Source organism: Bidens hawaiensis, unplaced genomic scaffold (genome assembly GCF_021521415.1).
Source record: "Bidens hawaiensis isolate Kalapana, Puna unplaced genomic scaffold, B.hawaiensis_p1.1 tig00008945_1, whole genome shotgun sequence".
Classification (NCBI taxonomy): domain Eukaryota; kingdom Viridiplantae; phylum Streptophyta; class Magnoliopsida; order Asterales; family Asteraceae; genus Bidens; species Bidens hawaiensis.
The window spans coordinates 441,946-452,867 of NW_027491649.1; the positions used below are offsets into that span (position 1 = coordinate 441,946).

A 10,922-nucleotide genomic window follows, 5' to 3' on the forward strand; every position below is an offset into this window, starting at 1 on the left:
TTTTGGGGCTATGCCTAACTGTCTAAGGTTGACTCCTCGACCGTTGTAAGATCGTACTCCTTGATGCGTGGAAACCAGATGAAATTAGTAAACACTCACCCCCTGTCAGGTTTAGAGCCCTGATTTATCCATTCACCTTGATATCCGAATCAACCTACATCACTAGACCAATTCTTAGGATATCAAATAATACATGAAAAGTCCAGAGTCTCAAAACACAAACACAAAGCCCGTTAGGTAGCGTTAGGGTTTTCAATTTCATCGTCTACGATTGTATTAATTAATTAACCAGTTTCACGATTCAAGCTTTCGAGACATGTACGGATACAGGGGGTAAGTCATCTCTCCTTCCCTATGTTATATTAATTAGATTTGCCCATTCATATATCTTAACCTAATTGTTTGATTACCAATATACGTTATTGCTTCTAATTGCTTGCTCGTTTCCATAATCCTTTACCTCTATTACTATGTTCTTTTTCAATCTTGTTTTTATTTACCTAAACATGAAACTTGCGAAAGATATTCGATAAATTATATTTTTTTTTGTCTATCTGGTAACTGGTTTTTGAAGATTTATGAGGAATACTGTTTTAAGATGTAACCTGCTTTAAAGTTATTGTCAAGAACCTTCTTGTAACATCAGATTGACTCGGGTCGGGTATATTCGACTGTATAGAGATAACAAGACCAAAATAAGCTATCCACTAAAACCATCTGTAAAAGCCCTCTTTATTTTGCTCTTGTCGTCTTAAATGGCCGGAAAGATTAATTAAGGCCTTCAATTAGATGCCTGTCTTATGTTTGTTTTTATATGATCCGCACATGCTATATATGCTCTCATGATGGTTAAAGTACTAAACTTTAAGATTAAAATTACAATGTGATGCATGTATGTTTCGATAATTAATAAGATGATTAAGAAAAATTAGTTATTAAGAAAACATGGTTTGGGTGTTATTAACAAGGTTATGTGGGGACTTTTTTCCTTGGGTATGAATAATTTATAGGGGAATGTATGGGAGCGGGGGGGTATCAGATGGTTATGAGGTCGGCTCAAAGAGACGAAGAATGATGGACTCGAATCCCTACTTCGCAGTTGGTTCAAGTGGCGGCTACAACCCATACGACCACACCGGTGGATTCCCGCCTTCTGTGTTTCCAGTGGTCCGCCTCCGCGGTCTGCCGTTCAACTGCACAGATGTTGATATCTTCAGGTTCTTCACCGGGCTCGAGATAGTTGACGTGCTGCTGGTTAACAAAGACGGAAAGTTTTCTGGTGATGCTTTTGTTGTCTTCTCACGACCCATTCAAGCGGACCTTGCGGTCCAAAAAGACCGCCACAACATGGGGCCGAGGTATGTTGAAGTTTTCAAGTGTAAAAAGCAGGAGTATTATTATGCGGTGGCGGCTGAGCTCGGTTATGATGGGAGCTACTATGATTATGATTATCGTGGGAGTCCGCCACGTTATCGGTCAAAGAAAGTCAGAGATAAGGATCGGACGGAGTATACTGAGATACTGAAGTTAAGAGGGCTTCCATTTACTGTCACGAAGGCGGATATTGCTGAGTTTTTTAAAGAGTTTAATGTTGCGGAGGAGAAGGTACTCATTGCTTGCAGACCGGATGGGAAGGTGACCGGGGAGGCGTATGTGGCATTTGAATCTACTGAGGTGGCAAAGCAAGCCATGTCGAAAGATAGGTATATGATCGGGTCTCGTTATGTGGAGTTGTTTCCTTCGACTCATGATGAAGTCAGGCGAGCCGAGTCCAGAGCTAGACAGTGATGACAACCGGCGTGCCTGTGTTTGTTTTAGGTTTTTCGCATGGCGTTTATTGTTTTTTCTGTTTTGTTTTGTCATACGTTTGATGATACGATCACAGATTATGCTGTATTTGGCTAATCATTAGACCTTTTGTTGCTGGGCTCATGTGTTCCTTTAGTTTCATAACTTTTGTTCTGTTTGTGGTTTTACTTGAGTTGAGCCAATCTCAGTATCTTTAATTGTGTGTAACTTAAGAAGTGTGAGGGCTAAAATCACTGCAGGAATCATTTTTCGTATGTTTGATCAGAGTTTCTATCACATTGTATACAATTAATTGATGCTGTGCAGTAATCAAACAGGACGTTTTGGTCTTCTGATAAACTTTTATTACTCAGTGTCTGGTTATTGAAAATTAAGCAACCCAACTTTATAAGTTTTCTAATATGAACATACAAGTTATTATCAGTTATAACACATAATAATTGAACGTAATAATTTACGTTATAATACGAACTTTTGATTCTTTACTTCTCTTATGGTACACTAGTCTAACCATCAAAACAGCAAAAAGTTCTCTGTCGTGTGACACCGGTACTTAGTCTAAGTTAACTCCTATCTATTTTGTACGTACAAATTATTGTTTAGAAAGTATGTAACGAAAAAATTGCCTCCAATTGTGTAATGATGCCAATGGTAAAAGTTAACGGTCTCGTTTGTCATTATGCTTTAACATTACAGTGTAAAAAAGTAACAACATGATGTAGTCTTATTTACCAGGCAAGCAAAACCACAATAACAATTGTTTACTATGATTTTATCATAAAATTTTAGATAACGTCTCTTGGTGGATCCTCTATTACACTGTCAAATAATTAACACGAGAAAATTAACTCATGTAAACTACAGACAAAAGATACGAGAACAAGAATTGATTCATGGATCAGTGTTATATGTTTCCGATCGCCAAACTACTATCTTGTGTATTATTCGCCTGAAAATAACCGAAGACCAAGGTCTGTTTATGTTCTGGTTCGACCGGTTTTAACGAAAGTTTTAGGCTGAATAGCTAACGCTTTGTGAAAAGTTAAACTGAACCGCCAGGTTATTTTGGTCGGTCGAGCCAGCCAAATTTCACGGTTTTCCGATTTAACATTTAACATAGATGGTTCAAAGTTCAAAACCGTAAACCGTCAAAATCGAAATATCAGCAGTAGTGTATATTTGAAACTGGCTAAACTAGACCTGATTTTTACTCTAAACACAAAACAAGAAATCTTCGTGCCAGACTGTTTTTTTTTTAACTGCAAATTTCATAAAACACTGTCAAAAACCCCTCCTCACAAGAAGCTAGCAGGGGCTGGTAAACAAACAACAGGAACACATTACAACGCCAAAATCTTCCATCTACCCAATCTAGATATATACATTTCGATCTATTCTTAATCCACAAATAACTTAACACTTTAAAATCACCAAAAATTTTCTCTATTTTAATGAGCCTGTTTTCAAATATTAACCTTTCAAGTCATTCAAATGCACCGGCATGCTACCATAATAGATCCTTCTCTTATGCTCTATGTCCGGAATATGGTTATGAATATCCAAGATGTCATGCACCGTAGCACGAATTAATTTCTTGTTTTTTTTAACTTTTTACGGTTTAAAGAAAAATAAAAAAAGTTTGACCTGAATTTGACTGTAAACACAAACCAAGCTGCCCGGTGATAGCTACCGAGAAACAGTCGTCATGGCGGATACGGAATCCTACCCTCCGATCGATCCAACCAACTTTGACCTAATCGTCATCGGCACCGGCTTGCCGGAATCCATCATCGCCGCCGCAGCCTCCACCGCCGGCAAGACCGTCCTCCACCTGGACCCTAACCCTCACTACGGGTCCCACTACTCCTCCCTCACTCTCCACGACCTCACTTCCTTCCTCACCAACACAGACCGCCACGTCATCTATTCCGACGTCGAGATCTGTTCTCACGACGAGTCAGTTCTAGAACATTCTAGAAAGTTTAATTTGGATTTATCAGGACCTAGGGTTTTGTTCTGTGCTGATTTAGCTGTGGATGTGTTGTTGAAGTCGATTGCTAATCAGTATGTGGAGTTTAAGAATATTGACGCAAGCTATGTGTGTGATGGGAGTGGTAATCTAATGAACGTGCCGGATTCGAAGAGTGCGGTGTTTAAGGACCGGACGTTGAAGTATAACGAGAAGAATCAGTTGAATAGGTTTTTTAAGCTGGTGCAGGGGCATTTGGAAGGTGTTAGGTCTGGTGAAAGTGGTGGTGATGATGGGAAGGTTATTTCGGAGGCGGATTTGGATAGTCCGTTTGTTGCGTTTTTGGACAAGATGAAGTTGCCGCCGAAGATTAAATCGTAACGTTTCTTGGACTTTTGGTTAAACTGTACCGGTATAATTTGATTAGGGAGATTGAACAGTTTCATTTTCTATTGTTTTGTAGGATAATTCTGTATGCGATAGCCATGGTTGATTATGATCAAGAAGCTGGTGAATCTTGTAAAGAGGTTCTCAAGACTAGAGACGGGATAGATCGTTTAGCTCTTTACCACGCATCAGTTGGAAGGTAGCTTTATACTTTGCTTGTTTTGCAGTTTCATTTAAATCTGTAACCTCGTCTGTGCGATGGTTATCATTTTATAACCTGCATCAGTAGAAATGACTTTGTCCGCAGAAGCATAAACATGTTAATATCTGGAGGATATTATAAATATGTCCTATGGTGATTGTGTGCTAGTTTTCTTAAAAATATGCTGAATTATATGCTTATGTAGGTTTCCTAATGCACTCGGTGCATTGATTTATCCCATTTATGGCCAAGGAGAACTGCCGCAAGCCTTTTGCCGCCGTGCTGCTGTCAAAGGGTGTCTTTATGTAAGTTTTGGATTACTGGTGTCCTCAGTATTATACTTGTGTTATTAAGGGTGTGCAACGGTACCTTACCTTGTAATATCAGTTCAGCACAAAACCATACCGTATAATTGGGCTCAACTTTTTACAAAAAGTAAATAAGGTTTTAACTAAAGTGTAAAGAGAAGCATTTCAGGGCTGATGATCATTTATTGTTACACTTTTGTACATGGAATGACGAATCATCTCAAGTTCTAAACTTCTCTTACTACTGTTTAATTTTCAGGTTTTACGGATGCCAGTGATATCTGTGCTTCTTGACAAGGTTTGTACAAAAAAAACATTATTTTTGCTATTATATCAAAATCAGATTACGGATTTTTTCGTTTTAACTTGTTTATAATTTTACCGTTTGATGTAAATTGCAGGATAGTGGGAATTATAAAGGTGTCAAGTTAGTATCTGGGCAGGAAATAACCAGCAATAAGCTGGTAATGGACCCGTCATTTACCATAGCTTCTTCACCTTCAGAATCACTCCAGGATGTTACCAAAGTCTTTGATGCCAGAAGAGTCAGTGGCAAGGTGGCCCGGGGAATATGCATCACAAAAGGTTCTTTAAAACCAGACACGTCCAGCTGTCTAGTCATATATCCTCCTAGATGTAAGATCACATGTTAATGTTATTCTGTAGCTTTTGAAAATTTGTAGATGCAATCTGACCCTGGTTTCTGTAAAATTAGCTTTGTACCCTAATCAGGTTACGTCGATCCGAGTTCTTCAGCTTGGTAGTAATTTAGCAGTTTGTCCTTCTGGCATGTAAGTTATGTTTTTCTATTTATTTATCTTTTTAAAAGTCATTAGATTTTTATTGCTAGAGTTGACATATCTTTATCTTTCAGGTTTGTTTTCTACATTTCAGCTGTATGTGATGATGCAGTTGAAGGAAAAAAAGCTCTGCATGCAGCCGTTGACAGTCTTTTCTCAGTACACGCCTCGGGTACAACTGACAACGGTTCAACTGATCAAACTGAAAGTACAGTAGTGAAGCCCACTTTGCTCTGGAGTGCATTGTATATACAGGATCTCATTGAGGTGTGTGTTTTTCTTTTTTTTAAAAGAAAAGCTTGCATCTTTAGGTTATGCAGTTAAGCTGCCTTCTTTGATCTTTTGATTCATAAATTATTTGCCTTTTTTGATTTTAGGGTTTGATTGGACCTGTGGTTATGACCCCAACTCCAGATGGGAATTTGAACTACAATGATCTTGTGGATGAAACTTCAAAGGTATCTTGTTACCCTATAATATGTTTGCTTATTTGCACTAATTGACCCATCATGAATAAGTAGCTCTAAACATTTTTTGACGCATTCTTTGTCAGACGAAAGTTAACATTGCATTCTATCATTTTATGTGATGATGTTAAAATTGATTGGCTGAACTGTTTGTACGGTGTATGACAGCTCTTCAAGAATTTGTACCCTGATGATGAATTCTTCCCAGAAACATGCAACACAGACCCGTCTGATAAGCTAGAAGACGATAGTGAGGCTGGAATAGAATCGTAGTGATGATTATAGTAGCAAAAGGCACACGAATTTTTTATTTTATTTTGTAAACATTTTTATATGTTGTATTGTATTACAGTCATTAACTTCACCCCCTCGCTGTGGCTGGAAATGTGTTTTTGTGGTGTAATGGTTTTGTTGGTAGCTTCAATTGGTAAATGTGGATCTGAAACTGCCACTATGTAAGGCGTTCAGAGGTGTTGCTCGTGTGCCGATTCCAAATGGATATCAGATTATAAATACAAGCTTTTTTCACAAGCATACTGAATATGCATACTGATATGATCAGTTGCTTTGCATATGCTATAGAAAGGTGTTAGTTGGCTCAATACATTAACAATCAAAATATGGGAATTTACATTGAGCCAAATGAATAGAAAGATTCATGTTTAAGAGATGACAATTGATAAATTTGTTTGCAAAACAACAATGCCACTTATCAATGGCATGATCAATCAGATACTGCATATAAGAAAAAAACAGTTGCAAATGAGTATCAAAAATTGTTTCCGCTGCCAGGACTCGAACCTGGGACTCCTTGTTCAGAGGAGCCGGAAAGATGAAATCTTTATCAGAGATTGTGCTACAGCGGAATATGTGGAATATGTTGCCTTCTAATTTTATTTAACCTCAACCCAACCGACTCTAGCAAGTAGCAAGACAACTTTTGTTAAATGCAACAAAAATGTTCGTAAAAAAAGTTAAAATAGATCTTTTGTTTTCATGAGTCGGTAGGTTACAATGATTTTTTGCTATGGTTGACAATTTTTCATTAATTTTTATCTTTTTAATAAAACGATTTAAAATAGTTAAAAGTCGAAGTTTTGTGGTGGGTTATTTGAATTTTGAAAGACTAGAAATAAGACGAGTTTAGAAGCAGATGACTTGAAGATCGAGCTTATTTTTTACTCTGTTTTACATTTCTCGTTTCTTTGGACTGTAATTCAAAAATAAGTTGGGCCAAATGAATCCAAAACCCTCTTATTTTCATGTAATTTTGTGTTTTTGGTTGCTTGGTTAACCTTTTCTAATCAGCTCCATGAGTTTTATAAATCTTTGCGATATAAAAAAGAAGTTTTGAACTTCTTACACTAGTTTATAGTGGCAACTAGATTTTATCTGACTTAATAATCATGATAACAAAATAAATTTTATAAACGTGTAGAGTTTCAGCGTAACCATACTCTTCGGAACCAATTAATGACACGTATACTTTGTACACGATTTATTATAAAAAGCTATTCATTTTGTCATAAGTTTGTAGAATTTCACTCTAATTATGTTGTGGGTATGGTAATGGTTTTAATGCTATATCAATCTAATAATTTTAGTTTTTAATAAAGTAAAATAACATAAAATCAGAGCGTATTTACAACTTAGAAACCAAAGGGTTTTCCTAGTTTATTCGTATCAAGTTATGTAAAATAGTGTCCCATAGCGTCCCTTCTCATAAGGTTGAAGTTTTGAGTCGCATATTAAACATTGGTGTAAATTTAGAAACACGTTTACTGGATATATGTGTTAGCCATTTAAAAAAAAGTTAATACATAGAACCAGGATGATATAAAAAAATTAAAATATATCAATTATCTTAAAACTAGTTACAAATATAGTTGTTAAGTTAGCAAGTTACACTTAGCGACGGACTTAAACTGAATTTGAACAAATTTATCAAAGCAAACAAACTGGAAAATCAAAAGCATCACACACGATTCAATTGATAGTAAACACAATTCGAGAAGGCGATTTCTCAAGGTTACAATTTTTGATAAACATAAATATCGATTTTAAATAAAACGAAGAACAAGTGATGCCTCCTATCGGTTATCATCGTTGGAACCGCATCATGAAATCACCCACGTCTTTCCCTCCATCGATTATTCAGGCGTTAACGGGTTATAGGCAGGGACCGAACTGTCCAAACATAACTCGAACATGCTCCATGTGTGGTTTGACTTGACCCGTCTGCCTATAAGCGTAAAGACTAGAACTGGGTTCGTATCACCCTACCAAATACCAATGAGAACAAGTTATTCAAGTGCTTCAAGGTTCATCAAACACATCTTGAAGATGTGTATAAGAAAGTATGACCAAACACACCTTAAAAAAATAAAAAAATGTAGGATGATTTAAGTGAAAGAATTAATTATTGAGGAATTTTACATGAAATTCAAGGCCTTTTCTTTAAATCAGCAAATAATATTTACCTTTAACAGAATGGAAAGAAAATCAGTTAAAAATTAAAAAAAGAAAAAATATGTGTCCGCTGCCAGGACACGAACCTGGGACTCCTTGGTTAGAAGAGCCGAGTTTCTCACTTGTCATATAGGTTTTGAGATGCTACAGCGGAATTTGTTAATTAAGCTGTGTTATAATTCTATTTAACCTCAAAACAACATTATAATTTATCTTATAGTTCAAATAAAATCTTTTCTTTTAGTAAGTAGATTAAAGATGATTTATGTTATAGTTGAAAATTTTTTAAGTTTTCCCTTATTAATAAACTATTCAAAATAGTTCCAAGTCATAAAGGATATTAATATATGCGTTTAATTAGCTTTTCACACTGATTTATTGTAATGACTAGATTTTATTTTATTCGTATTGTTATGACAGCACATTAAAATTTTTAAAAGTGTGGATATAAAGTACCCATAAGAAAAACTATTCACGTTGTCACACTTTGTACCGTTTCGCTTTAACTATGTTGGTGCTTATTTGACTATGCTAACGGCTTTTTGTTTAACCTTTGATTTTAACAAAGCAAGACAACATAAAACCAAATGCCATTTAATATTTGGAACCAGGATACCACACACATTCAACATAGCACACCACATCAATCCATGTAAAATCAATTGTAACTAAGCTTATAAATCATGTTATATGCTATGGCCAGGTGAGGAAAAAATGAAAAATGAAATCGGAACCAAAATAACTGACAATATATAGCCGACAGTTCAGTTGTGCTTTATTCAACCAAAAGTTATGGATCGGTTTCAAATATGCCTCGGTTCAAAACGGAACCACACCAAAGCGAATTGAAAAGCTGAACCAAAATACACCGGACCTGTTTATAATAGTTTTTTATTGGGTTTACGGTACCCAAAACAGGGTTGTAAACGAACCATACATTCAATGAACCGTTCGGCGGAAAGTTCGTCTACGTTCAATAAATGAAAGAACATGAACAAGAATTTTTGTTCGTTTAGTTAAATGGACGAACATGAACAAGAGCTGTGTTCGTGAACGTTAGGTAGCGTGTTCATTTACATTCCTTTAAAAGGTTTGTTTTATATATTTATTATAGTTTATTTGTAATAACCAACTTAACATTTAATTTTTTATAATTTTATTATTTATGTTCAGTTCGTTTCACAGATGGTTTGTTTTATGTATATTGTTTTGGAATATAATTTCTTTTTCTTTTCTTAAATAGTGCATGTTCGTTTACGTTCGTGAACAAGTTCAAATCTTTAACGAACGAACACAAACAAGATTTTTCGGTCGGTTAGCGTTTATGAACAAATTTATTGTTAAACAAACAAATATGAACAATACTTCGTTTGATTTGTTTTGATTCGGTTTTTTACAGCCCTACTCATGATTCATTCCATTCTCTCATTTTTTGAAATGGTAGTGAGTGCAAGAAAAAAAAAGAAACATAATTTAAAAGAGAAGTAACATTTAATTGAATAAGAATATGTACGTGAAATGAAATGTTATAGATTTTATAAGATGAATAATTTTTTTTAACAAATGCGACTTTCAATCTCTGATAGGAAGGACATCCTGGTGATAAAGTGGTATACTCTCCAACTAAGTGGTTGTGAGTTTAACATATCTCAAATATCTTAAAACTATTTACATATCACGCATAATTTAGCAAGGTTACACTTAGTGGCGGACTTGGTTTGAATTTGTACGAAACTTAGGCTATCACTGAGAACAAGTTATTCAAATACTATAAGTTTCGTCAAACAACAGATCTTGAAGATGTACATAGAAAAGTTTAGCTACACACACCTTAAACATGCTTAAAAAGGGTTTGCCGATCACTAAAAACCTCAAAATTGTGACATGTAAATAGCAATTAAAACATTTCTAAATTCTAAAAAAGATATCCGCTGCCAGGACTTGAACCTGGGACTCCCGGAATAGAGGAGCCAGAGTGTCATATTTGTGATAGAATGTGCTACAGCGGAAGATATTAAGAACAAGGTGTTCTAAATTTATTTAACCTCAAACAAGCCGGCTGTCGTTAACCAACTTTGGTATTATTATGCAACAAAAATAACCAAACCATGACAAAGAATACTTTGTACATATTGATTATTGATATATTATATATAAGAAATAAGAAATTCTATTTGTAACATTTTTTATCGATCCGCTCTAATTACGTGTTGGTGCCTCTTTGGTAATGCAATTTGTTTTCTGTTTTAGTTTTTAATATTAGATTTTAATAAACTAAAATAACCAAATACCAAAGCACACCTTCGACATAACAACTCCATTAATTCATGTAAACTTGTAAGTAAGCTTATAAATTATGTTTTGTCTAGGGGTGATGAGAAAACGATTAGCTGAAGCGTAAACCAAATAACCAGCAAGCCATATACCTCATTTCAAACCTCAATCGCACCAAAACGCATTGAACCGATGCACACCGAACTTGTTTATAATGTTTTGTTACCGGGAACATGG

At 35.5% G+C, this 10,922-nt stretch overlaps 2 protein-coding genes across 2 annotated transcripts; both read left to right on the forward strand.

Moving 5' to 3' along the window:
- Positions 1-213: 213 nt before the first annotated feature.
- LOC143530407 (uncharacterized) lies at positions 214-2,006 on the forward strand. Its single transcript, XM_077025952.1, has 2 exons — positions 214-333; positions 1,011-2,006. The coding sequence occupies exons 1-2, from the start codon at positions 317-319 to the stop codon at positions 1,786-1,788; spliced, it is 795 nt and encodes a 264-aa protein (XP_076882067.1). The 5' UTR covers positions 214-316; the 3' UTR covers positions 1,789-2,006.
- A 1,439-nt stretch (positions 2,007-3,445) lies between these two features.
- On the forward strand, positions 3,446-6,343 carry LOC143530386 (rab escort protein 1-like). The gene is made up of 9 exons (XM_077025934.1): positions 3,446-4,155; positions 4,242-4,364; positions 4,573-4,672; positions 4,935-4,973; positions 5,077-5,311; positions 5,391-5,466; positions 5,550-5,742; positions 5,853-5,933; positions 6,111-6,343. The coding sequence occupies exons 1-9, from the start codon at positions 3,515-3,517 to the stop codon at positions 6,213-6,215; spliced, it is 1,593 nt and encodes a 530-aa protein (XP_076882049.1). The 5' UTR covers positions 3,446-3,514; the 3' UTR covers positions 6,216-6,343.
- Positions 6,344-10,922: the final 4,579 nt, after the last annotated feature.